The 19,907-nt window shown below is 42.3% G+C and overlaps 1 protein-coding gene across 5 annotated transcripts in view; it reads left to right on the top strand.

The window, feature by feature from the left end:
• The window catches only part of BCL11B (BCL11 transcription factor B), a 154,661-nt gene that overhangs the window by 72,148 nt on the left and 62,606 nt on the right, over positions 1 to 19,907 (top strand). For 3 of the 5 annotated variants that reach the window (XM_088673162.1, XM_035106409.3, XM_088673158.1), the window contains exon 3: positions 1,996 to 2,202. The exons of the other annotated variants lie outside the window; for them this stretch is intronic. In XM_088673162.1, the coding sequence (XP_088529288.1) occupies positions 1,996 to 2,202 (207 nt within the window). The remainder of the gene's footprint in view (positions 1 to 1,995; positions 2,203 to 19,907) is intronic. 5 annotated transcript variants of the gene reach the window in all.

Genomic DNA, 19,907 nt, shown 5'->3' with positions numbered 1-19,907 from the left:
ATTTATTGAACTGGCAAAATTGAGTAGGCCATCAAGAAGCTTATAGCAACCCCAAGATAATCATAGTTATGAAACACAGTGTTGGAAAACCAGTGTCTAATAGTCATAATTTTCTGTGTGCCTCACCAGTAAAACCATCCATCTGGAGACTAGAATTGAGGGGCTGGTTGGTACAGAGAGAGAAAGCAGAGATCCTGGTAATGTACCCTCCCCCCGATGCCCAACAGCCCCCCCTTCCTTAACTGGTGGAAGCAGTTTTGGCAGTTGTGTTGGAGTGCCCCCAGAGAATTGTACGAGGGGATTTCTGTATCCATGTTAAGGCCACCTTGTCTGGTCTAGCGAAGGACTTCATGACCACCATAGCAACCGTGAGGTTGTTTCATTACCCAACATATGGACCCAACACATCTAGTGCGACATACCCTTGACTTAGTCAAGGTACAGAATGGATTTGTGGTGGTTGTCCCATATAGAGTGTGTGGATCTTTTTTGTCACATTATTCCATGGTCATGGATGGACCGCAGCCTGGTGAGGTTTGGATTGAGAATAGCTAGCCCTTCCTGCAGGGATGGAGGACCAATTAGAACTGTCTGCCCTGGAGACTTCTGGAACCCTAAGGATTCCTAACATCTCTGGAGGTTTTTCTGGTTGACATGACATACTCTCCTCTTGGCTCCCTGGTCTTGCTATGGAATGGCGAGATGGAGAGGGCCTTCAGTGCGGTTGCTTCTAATTGTCTTCTCCGTCACTGTACCAAATGATCAACTGCTTGCTTTCCTGATTGGCTTCAGCCAATGAAACAGGCAGGATGATGGCTGGAAAGCAGGTGGCTCAAGTCTTGTAGCAAGACCAACTTGCGGGCCAGCTTCGGTTGTTGTGGCCTGAGGATGTGGACAAGACACTTCAAGGGGTTTGCCCAGCTTCATGCCTTCTTGATCTTTTTCTGTCTAATAAAATTGAGCTGTAGGGAACGCGGCAAGAATAGATAATATAACACTGGTTCTACATGAACTGCACTGGCTGCCTATCTGTTACTGGGCCCAATTCATCCCTTTTTCTGATGTCAGCTTCTAATTTTGCATTAAGAACACAGTCCCATAACTAATTGGGCCAGTCCTTTAATGGGGGTAGCTTAAGTGACTTCCCTTTTTTTGGCAGAGCAGTTTAGAGTATTTTAAATTTTTCATGCAAACTGTTCCTGGATTTTCATAGAAACAGCAGTATATAAGATGGATGGATGAATAAGTAAGATGACGTTCTTGTACAGCTATTTAGTTTTTAGTATAGGTCTGACAAACAAAGCAAGTTAACGAACGTATGTTTCTACAAAACAACCCACTTGGTGTTTGTTCTTGTGTTGTTTTTTTAATAAAAAAAAATACATATTCGATTGCTCTTTGGCATTTCTAGAAATGAAACACACATTTCTGAAGGCTGAGCTGACACAAGCTGAATATAGCTGAACTCTAGACATAAATGTTCTTTCTGCTTATTCTAGATAGAGCTCCTCAACAAATATGGGCAACCTGTAAATGTTATGAACAGGTGGGAAGCAGAGGTAGACTGAGATGACAACATACTGGTAGATACACCCGCAAAATATGCTGCGGTGGGTTGGGGGGGACCCTTTGCCACAGATATACTTGAGGATGTGTAGGGGAAAGAGGAGTCCTGTTACACCAGTGGAAGTTCACCTATGCCATGTTGGAGCACACTCCCAGCCAACAAAAAGCCAAATAAAATGGCATTATCTTGATGAGAGGCGCTAAGTATGATTATTTTCCAAAGCCTCTCCTCTTGCCTCCCTTAGAGCGACCACAGGCGCCAGTTTCCCTTGAGCTTTCCCCCAGCCCTTATGTACGTCTCTGCGCCTTAAGGATAAACGTGCGCTGAGAAAGAAAGCGCAGCAGCTGCGCATCGCTCCTGCTGTACACACACACTTTCCCTTCAGACGTAGGTACCACTGACAGATTTCTCTATTGTTTTCTCCTCAGGGCCGTCTTGGCCTGCAAAGCTGCCGGCGGCCTCCATAACGGCCTCCTCCCACCCTCACACATCGGTGATCGCAACACCACCTCTCCACCGTGCCCTGACCTCATTCCCGCCCTGCCTGAGCCTGCCCTGCTGCGGGGAGCGCGCAGTCTCAGTTGGCGGGTCTCAGACTGAGACTGGCACATTTGGATGTCATTGTCAGTTGTCAGGTAATAGAAAACGCTTTTATTGTCGCTATGTGAAGGTTAGCTGCCAACGCGATGTCCTCTTTAGTTATGGGAGCACCAGTTCCGTTTGGATGTATAAGGACACGGGTAGCAGCGCACTGTATGAAAACAACTCCCGGCCGTTTCTAAGGCAGGAGTTAAAATTCACTTGTGATTTTTATTTTCGGGGGGGCCGGGGTCTAGCTGACCTCAGACGTTGCCACTGGTCTGTTGTTGCTGGTTTGTTTATGTCAGGTCTTGAGAATCCTCATACAAATGTGACACCAAGATTTTATCTCTCTGGGCTGTTTACTTTTAAGCTTAATTGGATAACATTTAGCATCTGAGGTCTTTCTTCCTAATGATTTGTGTTAAAGGCTTTCCTCAGATCTCAGAGGCACATGGCATACTTATGGTCCACACACTTTTTCTTCACTGCTTTTTTTTTTTAGCCTCTCATTAATTTCTTCCTTGCTTCATCAAGTGCAAAGCAAAAACAACCTGGACATAGCAGACTGTACTATGTACTAAAAGGCTACTAAAAGATGCTACTCAAAAGTTCGGCTTAAACCCTATAGGTATTATGGGAGATAGTAGCTGTATGTGACCTGATGAAAGCCTCTCTCTCAGAATACTAGAGCCTAGAGGTCATCCAAGGAATCTGGATCCTGGGAGATTCAGGTCTGTTGAAAGGAAATAGTTTTAACTCTGCGCAGAGTGGGGGGGAGAGAAGCTGTGATGTTCGTTGTCACAAAATACGGTGATGGCTACCAAGTTGAAGGGCTTTAAAAAGAGATTAAAGAGATCCACAGAAGATAAGACTACCAGAAACTACTAATCATGATAGGTATATATGCCGGTAGTACCTCCAAATTAGAGGCAATGTATCTCTGAATACCAGTTGCTAGGGCATAACAGCAGGAAATTGCTGCTGCCTTGAATATCCAAGGTGCGTTTGGTTGGCATTTCCTCAGTTCCCGAGGAAAAGTTGCCACTGCGGTAGATTCCTCCATTCTTCAACGATTTCACAAAATGGGTCAGATCTTAGAGTAACCTCTGAGTAGATTGTGAATTCCATTGCATCATAACCATCTTTTTCTGTAGCTCGTAATAGTGGCTGTTTATACCAGTGCTGGAGAGCTTGCTCCAGCAGAGTCTTTCCAGATGATCAGGGGTCTTTTTTTAAATTTTATTTTAATGAATTAATTTTTCTTTACGATTGTTCACAGTATAAACAATAACAAAACAATACCCCATCTCACCCACAACTTTCCCCATGTGCTAATGAGAAACGTATAACCAAAAGAGGGAAAGGAATAAGAAGCAATGAAGTCGGTATGAAGAGGCAGGGGAAAGAAAGAAAAGAGATAGAGAAGGACAGATGAAAAGAGAAAGGATTAAGAGGTGGGGCAGTGAAGAACAAATGGGATGGAAGTACATGAGAAAATTCTGGCTTTTTTCCCAAAGTAATTTTCAGGAGTCTCTGATTATGAGACATTGTCATAGAATCATAGAATCATAGAGTTGGAAGAGACCACGAGGGCCATCCAGTCCAACCCCCTGCCAAGCAGGAAACACTACTGCAGTAAATTCTCATTTGTTGCATTCAGTCCAGACACATTCACTAAGGTGCCTATTGTTTCTGTACATTATATATCTTTATATAGGACATGGCACTTTGCAATGTATAAAAGGAGAAGTCCCTGCACTGTGGAATTTACAAGCTAAAACTTCTGTTGGATTGTATTTTCCCATTTTGTACCTGGGAAAAGTCTAGTCTTCCTTCAGGTAGTATGTCAGTTATGATGGCTGTTGTCCTGGGGAAGTTGGCTGTCTGTCTAAGTTACATTAATGCCATTGTGATACATATCCATGAAAGATAAGTCATACGAGTTGGCGTGAATTCTGTTCCATATATGAGAAATTGTGTGGTGCATGTTTGGTTGGATCAAAAGCGACGATGAAGCTAGCTCTTTGGTTTGAACCCACCCCACGTTTGAAGGCTTATTTTCATCAGTTCTATGGGATACTGACAAACTGGATGTGACCTCATAGTGTGTGCATCATAACCTTCGTAAAATACACAATAACGTTCGCACAGATTTCCACCTTTTTAACATATGAATCCTTGCTGCTGCTGCTGTTTTACACTATGCATGGAACTTTAGAATAACAATCCAAAGACAACCCTTCATCCTGGAGCTTACATTCCAAATCAAACCAAAATCTAATAATAATAATAATAATAATAATTGCACTCTGGGCAACTTCCAGCAAAATATAAAAAATAATAAAATGTCAAACATTAAAAACTTCCCGATACAGAGCTGCCTTCAGATGTCTTCAAAAAGCCAGAGAGTTCTTTATTTCCTTGACATCTGATGGGAGGGCGCCACTGCCGAGAGGGCCCTCTGCCTGGTTCCCTGTAACTTCACTTCTTGCAGTGATGGAACTGCCAGAAGGCCCTCAGAGCTGGACCTCAGTGTCCAGACTGAATGATAGGGATGGAGATGCTCCTTCGGGTATACTGGGCCGAGGGCCAGTAACTGAATAGGTGGAGGAGAGGGAGGCAGAGTTAATAATAAATGAATATGAACCAGTGCATTCAAGCTACAAGAAAAGATATTCCCACTAAACATCAGGGTGAACTTTCTGACAGTAAGAGCTGTTTGACAGTGGAATGGACTCCCTTGGGAGGCTGTGGACTCTCCTTCCTTGGAGTCTTTGAAGCAGAGGTTGGATGGCCATCTGTCATGGATGCTCTTAGTTGAGATTCCTGCATTGTAGGGGGTTGGACTAGCATGGTAAGAATAATACTTGAAGAGCTTTCGACTCCCTTCACTTGCTTCTTCCTCCCCTCTCCTCTAGTGCAGCCAGTTCGGAAGCTTTTGCTACTGGTTTGCGCCAAGCACAGTTTAGTGGCTTCAAGCCAGTTGCGTAATCCATACCTCAAGGTAGCTTGTTTCAAACAGTGCCTAGTTAAGATTAAGTACAGTTTGTCACGTCTGGACATAACAAGCCGTGGTTAATGTAACCCTGAAGCAAAACTTAATGCATTGCTCCTTGTGGCCATGGTGAAGAGGGAATGCAGGCTCTGAGATTTGGCACCAGAATACTAAGACACAGTTTAGTGTGTCCAGACTGGGCCATAGAGATATGAAAAAGAGATAGCAGATAAAGTGAAGGGGTGTAGATGTTTAACACAATGAATTTATGTTACCCTACAGGGGAAAGGGAGGGGTTACAGTTCAGTGGTAGAGCCTGTACTTAGCATCCAGAAGATTTATTCTATTGCAATTTATTGTAAAATAAATAAACCTGCTGTCCCCGCTTCAACAGAGATGCTTTAAAGCAGCTCACAAAACAAAACAACAATGATCCAGTAATGAAAAACTAATAAATTAAAACAACAACAGCATTTAAGCACACCCACACCCTCCAAAGAGAGCCAGACTTTAAACACATGGTAATCTAAGCAACAGTAAAACCATAAAAGCTTGGGGATAAAAAAAAAAGTCTTCAGATGGTTGCAGAACACAAACAAAGAAGAGAGTTGCCTATACGAGGCACTGCATTGCTTCCAAACGCATCTCAGAAGGCACTGACATGGACATGAGGAACCCATTAGTTGATCTGAAAAGATGGGAGGGTTCACATTAGAAGAAACAGCCCTTCAAGTAGCTTGGTTCCAAACCAGTATGGGCTTTTGAGGTAATAGCCAGCCACTGAGAAACAGTCTAGGAACTAGCACAGCTGATTCAGTAAGGATCTGAGATCCAATCCTTGCAGGGCCCTAGCATCAGTGGTTGGCATAGTCAGGTACATAGCTGCCAAGTTTTCCCTTTTCTCGCGAGGAAGCCTATTTAGCATAAGGGAAAATCCCTTAAAAAAAGGGATAACTTGGCAGGTATCTGCTGAGGACCCAAACTTCAGCAGAAGGCCCACTATGACAAGGGCTCCTCTTCACCATGGCGACCTGCTTGATCACACATCTCTCGCCTTGGCCTAGACAGTGGCGGTGGGAATAGTAAGGAGAAGGAGGAGCAACAGAAGCGACTGCCTGCTTGCTGATGGTCTCTCTTCATAGCAAAGAAGCAGGTGATAGCAATGATGAGAAAGATGAGCAACAAGGAGGTGACTCTATGAGGGAGGGAGGCCTGTGGATGGTGTGTTGCTGAAGGGCACACAAGAACCAGGATCCGCCTCCCACTGTTCCTTTGGGCATCACAGCCAGTTGGAATACGCAGTACTATTTTATTTATTTAATGACTTGCAGACTGTTCTTCAGGCAAAACAACTACATCATCATCAACAACAACAAACTTCCCATAGTGTTGGCAAACGATCCACAAACAGTACCAGGATAGACAGAGCGGTTGTCTTCAGTCCATAGGAGAGAGCTTTCTATGTTCCCATGTGCATGGTCTGAATGATGGAAGAGGTGGATGACTTTTAAGTGACAGAAAGTTCTGGAAACAAAGGAATTGACTAGTGGAGGCAAGAGCTGTTTTCCATGGTTTGTCCCATGGACAACCCCTCAACTTAGTATATGACGACTTGCAATGACGAATTCAGCGTTTTTCCTACAGATACTTTATTCCAACAGCATTTATTTGGCATAACATAGACGCGAGGAGTCTCTCCCGTATAGGAGATGTAACAAGCAAGTGTGCTACCCTGTTTGCTCACTTCTTCTAAGACAAACATACAGCAATAATGGAGAGAGTAAAACTAAGAATAGATAAGGAAAGAGTAACTCAATAAAGCACACAGAAGCAGGGGACGTTTGCATTTTGCATTCCTTCACTTCCTACTCTGCCGGTCGTGCACTGTTAGTTTTTTGGACTGATCTTATTTGCTGAACAAGCTGTGCCAGTTTTAAGTGTGTGTGTGGGGGGGGGGGGATCGACCTGCTATCATGGCTTCCTGTACTTACTGCTGTAATCTGCAGCACTTAGAGAATACGTTAATATCAAAGCACACACTAAACATTTATGACAGTAGTTGGTCAAGTTTTGTTTGAAATAAAACACCTCACCCCCTCCCCCATTGGAGAGGAGGTTATTAGCCCCTTATTGTCTCATTCAGTGCAGAAAACAGAAGAAATCAGGTGACATTTGAAGCATGTTGCGGTGAAGAGGGTTATTTTACGGGTAGTCAAAATTAGAAGAAGCTTATTTGCATGGGATTTGTAAGGAAGGTGAGAGTGAGGACTCCAGTGATAAGAATTGTGCAGTTTTCCTTTAGCATTAGAGACCTCTCTACATTTGCCTTGTTTAGTTTATTATTAAGTTGCTTTCTTCTGTTGTTAGAAATTTGTTTCTTCCTCTGAGCAAGGGTGTTTTTTCAGCTCTTTTTGTAAAACTAAATATCACATCATCATTATTATTTTAATTCGGAATGTCTTTAGTTCGGATTTGAAGCAAAACTAGAATGAATAAAATATGTTGTTGTTGTTGTTGTTGTTGCCATTGTAATTTTTAAGAAATAAAAGACTTTACCAAATACTGGGGGAATGAATCAATTGTCAATGTTCAGATCAACTTAAAAACAACCCTCATACTTGGAAAAGCATCTAGGGGGAAAAAGAAAAGAAACCTTGCAGCTTTGGCCTGGCAATGGCATAGCACCTTTGCTGTTCAGAATTGGCATGGACAGGGAGCTATTAAGAGAATGGTCTTAGATGCTGAAACTGCGAGAAACGGAGCTTTTGAGGAGTTTTGCAATTTACAGTAAACATTCTGCATTCCTGGCTGCCTGGGGATGTTTGGAGGCTGAAACATAAAACCTGCCATTGATAATACATCCTATTACTATTTCTGCATGGTGTTTTCTATTTGCAGCCTGATCCTAAGTCTTGCTGTCCTGACTGTTACACTAGCTCAGTGTCACAATCCATGACTTCTCATCTCATCTTAGGCACATATATGCAGATTTTAGTCTATTAAGCCTGCAGTCCTATACCCACTCCAGTGAACTCAGTGGGGCTCACTTCTGAACATAGAGATACACTGTTAGTTGTGCAAGCAAGATTGTCCCATGACCACAACTCTTTTTGAGCTTCAGAAATTGCAGGAGCATTCATAAGGCGGCAGTTCTCTATTATAAAGTGACCTCCTTAGTCTTCCTTTTTCTTTCTTTCTAATGCTAGTTCAGTTTTCTTACAGGCTTTGAATTCTATATAAAGCCATCATAGGGAACAGACTTTTGCAAGATGGGCCCACTCCCTAAAATATTGCTTTTAAATATTTACAGACGTCTTTGTTGCCATGTCCTTTTTTGCCTCTGAGGAGAGGCTTCTGCCTGCTGAATTGGATTCTCCCACCGAAACATTTTTAGTGTCTGTTTAATTAGAAGCTGGAAGGCAGTTGCAAAATTCACAGGCTTGTGGTGCATGGATCAAAACCAACACATTGCTCCTTTTTCTGATTAACTTGCTATGAGTCCTTTAAAAAAATACTAAAGGGGGAAAAAACCCTATAAAAAGTTGGAAGTAGTTCTAAGGTTTTAACTTTGATGAAGACAACTAAACCTAGAAATGTTTACAGATATCCACACTAATAGGTAGGAAGGACACACACATTTTTGTACACATGAACTAGCAAAGTACAAGGCATCCAGTTTTTTCTCATTTATATCCCATTGCCCATATGCCTAGCAAATATCACTGATGTAGAAAAATGAATCTATTGCTATGCCTTCCTCTCCAAACACGTTATACCTCGGTGCTTTCCATTGGTAGCTTGTAATGTTTATTTTATAGATAGATAGATGGATGACCCTTTTCTATAAACTTGGAAAACCACACACCAGTCGCATGCAAATATGTTTATTCCATGGGGTTCATAATTTAATAATAAAGGTTACTGTTTTACGTTCCTAAAACTTTCTGCCATTTTAGGAATTTTGTACAGACGTGAGGGTTCTGAAGGTAACCCGATACTCATTTATCCACAATAGCTGTTCTCCCCATTCCAGTGAAGGAAGCAGATCTGCACTTCCTCCAGATTTCCTTCCTCCATTGCAGTGAATGTAGCATCCCATATGGTCATAGCTGCTGAACATAGGAAGTTGAGTTACGCCAAGGCGGACCATTGGCTCATCTAGCATAGTATTGGCCAGGGAGCTTTATGTGTACACTGGAGAGCTGGGGATTGGGGTAAGAGAATTTGGAGATTCTTGAACTTGAACGTGGCATTGAACTGTGTTGCAGATGGTGTGTTACTAGCTGAGTTGATTAGAATCATAGGAAGCTGCCTTAGACCATTGGTTCATCTAGCTGTGTGTTGTCTACAGTGACTGGTGGGATTTCAGATAGGGGACGTTCCCAACCCTACCTGGAAATGGTGGAGATCTAACCTGGGACCATGTATATGCATGATCTGCCAATGAGCTACGGCTTTTCCCCTGGACCAGTTTTTGGGTCAATGGTTGCATCCATACCTGTGTGCATGGGGACATTCTTATGCAATGGTGGAAAAACCTACTTGGCCTGGAGATGGCGACAGGCCAAGGCCCCCATCACCTCTCCCCAGTGGCTTCTTCCTCACTTCTTCCTCACATTGCCTGGTCTGACTATAACATTTATATGTCACATTTTTGCCAATGCATACAGGACAGAATACGGTGTAAAACACTGGTGTACAATCTGAACAGAGATCACACAAAATAGAAAAGATACAGAAAGGAAAGGAGAAAATAAATGAATTCAGATACGGTATCCTAGAAAAACAACAACTGTATTTTTATTTTTTCTAGTCTCTGGTCTGCCTGCTGTGTGTTTTTGTAGCATCCTCCCGTGGGGCCAGATTTGGCCCCGATTCCTGTTCTAGCTGCTGATTCCTATTCTTTGCAAAAGAAAAATGCAACAGAAAATAGCCTTATGCAAGTGGGGGAAATGAGGATTAGCCTTTCATGTGGGGTGGGGACTTTGTCTTTAGTTTCCACTACAAACCAGATTTTTCCAATATAGACCTTTGCTCAGAGCTCAATGAAGCACATATTTAGAAAATGAAATTTGCCTTGGATATTAAGAAGCATTAAAAGAAAATGAAAAACCCAAGCAGATTCTGAAAACAAAAGGTGGAAAGAAACCACAAATTCTGCATATTTAAAAAACAGCAAGTAGCCATTGACATGCTTGATTAATGGAGACGGCGATGGAAGTTCAAGGTCCAACACTGAGGAACACACAGAGGCCCGAGCTCTGAGAGTTTAAAACAATATATCTCAAATACAAGGAGCGTGGCTGCATTAGTCATTAAGGTGTTCTAAAAATCACTGAGCGATCTTGTAAAGTTAACATCAGTTTGTCTGTACGCCCTTCTGTTCACTGAATTCCTTAGCCAGCCTGGTGTGTTCTTGGCATTGTTTAAAAGGTAAAAGGATTACCTGTAAGTAAAACAATGGGCTTGAACTTAGTATGTGTGTTTAATATATACACATATATTAATATATATATTTTTCTCCTCTTCAATTATATCCTTATATTCATTTTTTGTGTGTGTGGCGTTTATACTCCCAAGTCAAGCCAATGAGAATCCCTAGATCAGACCACCCTCGCTGTGAAAAAAAAGAAAAAGGGAAAAAAGGAAAGAAAAGAGCCTGATACAATTAATACAGTCTGTCTAGAAAGCAGCATTATTTCAGAAACGTTTATGTTAATGATATGGTATGTGTTCTGCACATTTCATACTCAAAACAAGAAGCAAGCTTTTGTTTCATTCCAGACTGGGTTTTATTAAAACTGGAGGATCAATGGGGAAACAAAACAGTAATCAGAGCGGGGAATGTAAACTCATCCAGTTTGAAAAAAAGAAAGAAAAGGCGCGCCTCCTAACAGTGCAGTCCTGTGCACGTCTACTCAGAAGTAAGTCCAGTTGAGTTCAGCAGCATTTACTCCCAGGTAAATGCTTATAGGATTGCAGGCTTAAACTTCGCAAAGCTGGAGGAGAACCCCACAGGTCTTGCACCCCTTCTCGCATCGCACCATGCCCAGTTGGATAGCAGGGCACACACCAAAATCAGGTTCAAAAACAGTCCTTTGCCCAGTCCTTTGCCCAGTGCCCTAGCCCTTGCATGAGAAAATGGTGAGAGCAAACTGGGCTGCTCGTGTACATGTGTCAGAGAGAGAGAGAGAGAGGTAACTACAGCAATCTATATTGACGCTACATACAAAATATACACTATTGGGGGAAGGTGGCTTTCACCAGGGCAGAATTTGCTAAAGTTTGTGCTTGGGAGAAAGTGCCCTATTAGCTGGCGTTACTTAATATTTATTGATTAGAATAAAATATCTACAGCATCGAGCAGAATGGCATTTGTGCATGATAGTTACTTTAAAACAAATATGCTTTACCAAAAATAAAAAATAAAAAAATCCCCTGACTCAAATGTTAGGTACAGAGTGTTGCGTCTCTCAGTTTATTATATGAAAGCAACCAGGAAAATAATGGCTGAGTGTGTGGTTGTGTTTTATATTTTTAGGCGACGATTGTAGATAGGAGCGTTTCAGAAACTACATGGAGGAACAAGACGAGAGCACTGTAAATATTCGGAGAAAGCTAAGAATCCATTGGGGGGGTTGGTTTCTCTCTTCCACCCTGGTGCTATTAATCTAAGTTAAGGACTGCCTTTGTTCTAAAGAGACATTCAAATCGATGTAACTCTGTAAATCCTCATCATGTAGAGTTAAGAAGCAGCAGGGGTAACAGTATTTAAAGATGTTTAAAAGTGCATGCTTGCCACTTCTAAGCACCTAGTCCGTGTGTGTGTGTGTGTGTGTGTGTGTGTGTGTGTGTGTGTGTGTGTGAAATTGCAATATTAGCAGGTGGAAATAAATGGTGTAATCTAAACACAAAGGGATCTAAGGTAACCAAGGATGTAGGAGAGACCATGGCTCCAACACTTAGAGAGTTAACTGGGTTTTATTCTAATACCCAAGCCCAAGAGCCTTCAAACTCTTCAAACACTCCAAATGTAGAGCTAAATCAAAGAATTCTGTTTCAAATCCATACAAGATGTTGTTCTTCTCCCCCCACCCCACCTCCTCTGACAGGAGAAACATTTGGAAGTGTAGTTTCTTTCTTTCCCTTTCTTTCTTTCTTTCTTTCTTTCTTTCTTTCTTTCTTTCTTTCTTTCTTTCTTTCTTTCTTTCTTTTTTTAAATAGCTATCTTAAAAAGGAGTTTGGATGTTTAGCACAGCTGGTGCTCATTACATTATGCACTATCAATAAAATAGCATGTGTAATTAATTTTTAATGCGCTGCTCTATGCAGCGCTTTAAAGCAGTTACTGTATGGGGAGAGCTGACACTGGTCACCAGCGTCAGAAATATTAAAAGAGAAGGCTAGATTTTTGCATTTTTCAGAAGGTGTGGAAAAGAGACAGTAGCTGTCATCAGCTCGCTGTTCCTGGCCAAGCATAATCGCCTGGAATGCCTCTGTGTGTGTGTTTGGAAAAAAAGAAAGTTGCTTAAATAATAACCCAAGCCAGCGTGACACAATAGACGCAAGTTTTGCTCGGATGTGCAGGGCTAGCCGGAGACATTTTGTTGCCGGAGGCGAAAGGTGAGATGGCGGCCCCCGCCCTCCCAGTTCGACATAGAGAAGCCAACTGGGTAGCCAGTCAAATCTTATTTCGGCAAAGAGGACTGGATCCCTCCACCGTACCTGAGAGCAGCAGGTTAGCTTGGGGGGGGGGTGCAGGATAGGCCTTTCAGAGCACACACAGCTCTGGTAATGGCTAGAGCAGGCACCCCCAACCGGCGACCCTCCAGATGTTTTGGCCTACAACTCCCATGATCCCTAGCTAACGGCCAGTGGTCAGGGATGATGGGAATTGTAGTCCAAAACATCTGGAGGGCCGAAGGTTGGGGATGCCTGGGCTAGAGGGACTGTGACATTTTTGTATTGGATCAGATTGTTATAATTAATGTTTGATGTTTTACTACGTTTTTATGTGTTGCAACCCAGCCAGATGGGCGGGGTAATAATAATAATAATAATAATAATAATAATAATAATAATAATAATAATAATAATAAGTGGCCTGAGGAATTTCCACTGCTGCCCCCTTCTCCATATATTCACTACTGAATGTGGCTGTCATAGTCTGCCCCCCCCCCAACCCTGGATGCAGGGAACCTAGGTTCAAATCCCAGTTGTAATGATGGCTGGGTGACATCTCACACTTGTTCTGAAAGACCATTTGGAGACCCTTGGAAGTGAATGTAGCGAGGCTCCTCGATACAGGTGGTAACAGATTAATTGGCCTGGCTTTTTTTTAAAAAAAAAACACTGGTTCAGGCTCTGCTAAGGGAAGGTTTGGCTTAGGAGACTCTCAAAAGAGGTAAATAAAGCACTGGATTGAGAAGAAAGTTACTGCCCCCCCCCCCGGCGCTACACACACCACTGTCTGACCGATCTGAGTTAAACCCCATTCACAGCTTGTAAATATCAAGCAAGGGAAACCTCTGGGAAAAGACAAATTCGGTTGCAAGTCTAAAAGAAAACAAAAGGGGAAGAAGTTGGGTTCTCTCCAGGAAAATTGCGCAGAAATAATACAAGCCTTTGCCTTTTCTTGTGGCTTTTGGTTGGTTACACTCAAAATAAATACCAAAACTTCTTCGCTTCATATTTGTGAGTGGCGCTAATTTGGAAGACCGAAGGCCAAAAAGGAATGGAACAAGGCCTACATCCTTTGCTCCGATAATTGACCAAATCATAAACAAATCTATTGACACTTTGGGGGGGGGGTGTCCCGGCCATCTATATGGCGTGAATCATAGTAGATGCCAGACTTTCCTGGAGATGAAAACCAAAGGGGATTGCTAAGATTTAAATTAAAAAATGGGGAAGGGAGGGGGTAATATGTCAGCAGGACATTTTTCTAGAAGGGCTACTATTCCCTTTATATAAGTTGCATAGGAAGCAGAAAATTCACCAAGTGTAGCATTTCTTACCACGGTTCTACAGTGGTGGGGGAAATGTACACCTGATGTAGGTTTCCCCTCCCTGTTAAAAATACAGAAGTCCTCTCAGGCCATGGAGTTGCCATTAGAAACGTGGGAGAGTTTTCATTCAGTTTGCTTTTGCACTTTCCGAAACAGAAAATGAACTGAAACACAGCCATCTTTCAAACTTTGCACATTTCTGAATTTTAGCAATGCATTCACACAGCCAAGTAATTGCATTTAGTAGAGAAAACACCATCTAAAAATGTGTTCTGTTATGGGAAATTGCTTTGCTGATGTGGGAACTACGTGGTTACATTTCTTGGAGCAGCTCAGTCGGCAGGCCAGGGGCCGCTACTGAAAAGGCTTTGCTCCTTGCTGCAAATACCTTTACATCCCATATTGAAAAAATGTATAGGCCTTAATGGTTGCAACACCTAGTTCATTGGGGCATGTTCTCGGGTAATCTGCACAAAATCCCAAGCTGCATGTCTTTAAATATGGGTCTGCCCCACATCACAAGTGGTGTGGGTGTGTTGGATCTGATTTCAGCAGCAAAAAGGGGAGGGGGTCCTAGACTGCCCCTTGTCCTAGTCACTATCCTCCTCTCTGGTCTTCCCCAAGAAGGAAAGTACCTCTGTGGGAATGCTTAGCAGCGTCCAGCTGGATGCCCCCCTTTCCTCTTGCAATTGGGCTTCCCACTTTTTAAGCCATCACCACGAGCAGTTTCAGCTTTAGTGGGAATTGTAAAACCGAGTAAACCTTTTGGATCGGGCTGTAGCAGATGTAGGAAAAAATGCTGAAGCATATTTTCTAGCCAGTAGCCGGAGCAGGCGAATACGTAGGTAAGATGTGGTGCATTTCCTTATTCAGAAACCGGGCAGGGATTTCCATCTTTCGCAGCAGCATCACCTTAGCAACAGGGTGAACTACCACGGATGATTTGTGTTGTAAAATCAGCCACGCTAATTTACTCCTACAACTCCTCAATTTTGCTAAATGCAGCCAGCCAGCTGAATGTCTCTTTGCAAACACTTCATAAAAAAAAAGAAAGATTAAAAACAGAGAGGAGGAAGGCTTGTGTGAAAGAATAATCTGCTAGGAAATGAACCAACAAATTAGGGAACATGGTGCCTGCGTACACTTTCTGGCCTTGTTCTCGGCACTGAGATCCAGCGGTGGGGTTTTTAGACACGCACATATGATAACTTGGTGTTTGCAACTGTTCTCTTATTGCCTCAACAAAATTCCACTTGGTCGTGTGCAACGTATGCCGAGCCATTTGTTTCCATCTGATCACCTGGCATTTAGAGCATGGAGTCCCTCCGATCACTTGAAAATAAGTTGCCTTAAGCTCTCTTCGGGCATTCTTCTGCCTGACTTAAGCAAACACACTGGGGGAGCGGGGGACGCAGAACACACTGTGCTCACCTCGCCCCCATCGCTCTCTGCAAGTTGGAAGGCAGACTTTTGGAGAAGACAGCCTCTTGCGCTCATGGAGGCTCCCTGTAGACCACAAGAACAGGACGCTCCACACTTCAGAAGTCCACCCTCCCAACTTTGTGGAGGGTGAGGAGAGGGGGCCAAATTAGCACAACTATCCCTGTGGCCCTCCCTTCACGTGCTTACTTAACTTGGACAGTTGTTGTTTAGTCGATTAGTCGTGTCCAACTCTTTGTGACCCCATGGACCAGAGCATGCCAGGTACTCCTGTCTTCCACTGCCTCCCGCAGTTTGGTCAAACTCATGTTGGTAGCTTCGAGAACACTGCCCAACCATCTCGTTCTCTGGCGTCCCCTTCTCCTAGTGCCCTCAATCTTTCTCAACGTCAGGGTCTTTTCCAGGGAGTCTTCTCTTCTCATGAGGTGGCCAAAGTATTGGAGCCTCAGAGGACTTGGACAGAGGAATGCCCAAAGAGGAAGTGCTTTGGATATGCTGTGTATTCTGTACTCTGCAGGTGGCTGCTTATGACGGTGTTGTGTAGTGTTGTGTTGGTAGGTGATGCCCTCAGAAACTCTTCAGAAACCTTTGTAATGTAGCAGCAGAGCTGAATGTATCCTGCACTGTCAGAACTTAATTCTTCCCTATAGCTCTTAATGGAGAATGGGAGGTCTGTGTATCGCTGCCTTCACCAAGCTGGTGCCCTCCAGATGTTTTTTTAAACAACATTTTATTGCTTTTCCAAAAATAAAAAACAACAACAATGGCAAAACAAAACAAATGGACTTCCCTCTAATCTCTTCCTTGGTTCTATTGCTTATCCAGATGCTGAATGTCCACTGTTAAATTCGTAACATATTTAAATCGCCTATTATCCATTCATAATGCTTAAAGTGCAGCAAGTCAATAGAAAGTTGCTAATACTACACACCAGGCGTCTCCAAGTTAATGCCCTCCAGATGTTTGGGACCGCAACTGCCAGCAACCTAAGTTAGCTTGGATGCTGCCATTCAAAACATCTGGAGGGCACCAACTTGGAGAAGTCTGGTGTGTAGTATTAGCAACTTTCTATTGACTTGCTACGCTTTAGGCAGCAACCCCTCGCATGGTGAATGCTTTCGTCCTAACATGGAGATCGCAATGGGGAAAGTGGTGTCAAATGGTAACAGGAGACAGGACAATAAAATAAAAGTTGGCAGCTCTGTACCATAAGGACATGAGAAGAGCCCAACTGGAACGAACCAGGGCTCTTCTCCTATTCTTACCAATCTTTACTTGGCCAAAATATTTTAGGCTAGATCTTTATATGTGTGTGTTTCTTTCTGTGTGTGAGCACATGCTTATGTCACTGTGCTAATATCTAGCCTGAGGAATCTAGGTAAAACCCCGTATTTTGGCAGAGAAAGACATCTTGTTCTCCTCTTGTAGTTCACAGCTCAGGAAATGAAAAGCACACACACACACACACACCAATAATTCTCGCAGTTTGTCGTGGATAGCAGCTAAGCCCAAGAAGTTCTCTGCAGCATACACAGATTCTGTGGCTGGCATTCATGGTCTTCAACATGGGCAAATTGATTCTTTCAAGGCTGAAAAATGGGAAAACCACTGGTTTCATTGGGTTCCTTGCATTGCAGCATCCAGTGAAGTGAAAATAAATTATCCCAGCAGCTGGTTTGAATGAATGTATCTTTTGTATATGTTGTGCTTTTATAGTATTTTCTTTTGGTTGTGTAGGATGAGTTTTTCATCAGTGGACGAAAGAGGATCACCTAGTGCCCAGTTTATTACCTTTTATGTGTTGGATTAAGACATTTTCATTCTCCCAGTCATTGTAATGATCTGTCCTTTTAAAATACTGCATACTGCCAATACTAGTTTAAATGCTGGAAGTTTTTTTGTTTTTGTTTTACTTAGCTTGTGTATTGTGCTAATTGTGTTATTTATTACTTTTAATTGGTTTATTGTGTTTTTCATTGTTTTGTTTCAAATCATGCTGTAAATGGCCCTAGGATTAATATTATGCAGGATGATATATGAATACCATGAATGAATGAATGAATGAATGAAATATTGAAAAATTTTCTTTTTATCATTTTTTCCCCCTCCACCTCTGTTGGGCATCATATTATTCCATATACTAAGTGAGTGCAGTCACTAATATAGTTTTCTTTTTCTTTTTAAAACAGTGCCCCCATCTTTTTTCTTTCCGTCTGAGAATGTAGAATTGTAAAGAATGTTTGATTTAGGACAGTGGGGATGTGGAGATCAGAGGTTGAAATTAAAGATGTAATGAATCAGTAAGATGTCTATGAGGAATGAAACAAGTCCAAATCTGCCCCAGAGAAGGTTTGCATTTTTAAAAAGAATTCAGCTGGAGAAGTCGGAGGTCTGGGGACTTATGGAATGAGGTTAATGTAGGTGTGAGTAGTTGAAATGACAAGAGCATTTGGAAAGTTTCCATAAATCTGCACTTTAAACAATTCTACTCCACTTTGTGGGAATTAGTGGGACTCGTGATAGAGAAAGTCCAGACTGATCTATTTTTGAATCAGATATCTGCTTTCCAACAATCAGTAACTGCTACTTTGTTCAGGAACCATCTATTTTCTTAATAAAAGATGTAAAATAAATAAATAAATCGACCCCATTCCCCTGGTTTTGGTATAGTTTGTTAGTCTACACCACTCTGAATTTTGAAGGCATTGTTTTCTTTGTTCTTTATTCTACAGTCATACCTAGGTTTAAGTATGCCTCGGTTTGAGTATTTTCAGTTTAAGTACTCCGCGGACCCGTTGGGAACAGATTAATCCACTTTCCATTACTTTCAATGGGAAAGTTCGCTTCAGGTTAAGTACGCTTTGGTTTAAGTACTCCGCGGACCGTCTGGAACGGATTAATCCACTTTCCATTACTTTCAATGGGAAAGTTTGCTTCAGGTTAAGTACAGACTCCCGGAACCAATTGTGTTTGTAAACCGAGGTACCACTGTATATCCTGTGATTTGGGACTTCCCCCCTTTTTATTGCAAAAGGGAAAAATACGATAAAAGACCATAGGAAAAATATATATGCAGATAGCAATGGCATACATAATACAATATAGTTAAGTAAGAATTTTGATACAAAAATATAATATGATGATTCTAATAATAACTCTACTGATATAACTAGTATTCTGACCAATCTGGACTCAAATATCCTATTCCAACTTGTTACCATCTAAGCTAAACACAGCTCACCAGCAAGAAAAATGTCACATTTTTCTTGCATTCCTGGTATTGCCAAAGTGAGAGGGAAGGGGGAGGGTTTTTGTTTCTGTTTTTTTAACCAGGGCGGATTTTCATGCATCTGGCATGCTGGAAATAATATGTTTTTGAGTTGGTAGGTCACTAGTTGTGAAAGTCTTATTTAAAACATTGAGCTATTTATGCCCAAATAATAGCTATTATGACAATGGTTGGATTGTTTTGTTTTTAACCCAGAATCTAGTATATTCATAATACCTGTAAAAAGGCTTTCTAATTATTAGAACTCTTTATATTCTCTCCACCCTCCTACAAGATAGACTGGGATAAGAGACGGTCACCTCAAAAGAGACCCAGTGTTCTTCAAGGCAGTCTTCACCCTAGACCTTCCATGGCCCAAACCAGCAATCTTTCAGTTCCCGGCGGAGTACAGGATCAGATTTAAGATGCTGGTTTTGACCTTTAAAGCCCTATGCGGCTTGGGACCCTGGTACCTATGGGACCGCCTCTCCTGGTATGCCCCACAGAGGACCTTAAGGTCCACAAATAACAATTTTTGGAGATCCTGAGCCATAAGGTGGCTAGATTGGCCTCAACTAGGGCCTTTTCAGTATTGGCCCCGACTTGGTGGAACGCTCTCTCACAGGAGACCAGGGCCCTGCGGGATTTGACATCTTGATGGAGCTGTTCCACCTAGCTTTTGGGTTTTGATTTGGGCCATTTTAAAATGAGGCTGCATTTTTAAAACAATTTTTAAATCTAAATTGCATTTTAATCAATTGTTTTTCTTTCTTTTACCTTTTATTGTAACTTTATTGATGTCAGCCGCCCTGAGCCCGGCTCTCACTGGGGATTTTTGGACCTACGAAGGTGCCTTCGGAACGGATTAAATTCGTATATCGAGGCACTGCTGTATATGTAAAGAACTCTATACATAAAAAAATGGAAGGCTTTGGACTTGAAGTTGCCCATCAACAGGCTGAGGAGGCCTAGCGGTTGCCTGGTCAAAAGCTCCCTCTCTACTGTGAGGTCTATTGTATTTCTATTTAATGATAGGAATTATTCCTG

This window comes from Zootoca vivipara, chromosome 1, assembly GCF_965207765.1.
Source record: "Zootoca vivipara chromosome 1, rZooViv2.hap1.1, whole genome shotgun sequence".
Classification (NCBI taxonomy): Eukaryota; Metazoa; Chordata; class Lepidosauria; order Squamata; family Lacertidae; genus Zootoca; species Zootoca vivipara.
The sequence above is the reverse complement of the archived record's forward strand: the minus strand, read 5'-3'. Positions and strand labels throughout refer to the sequence as shown.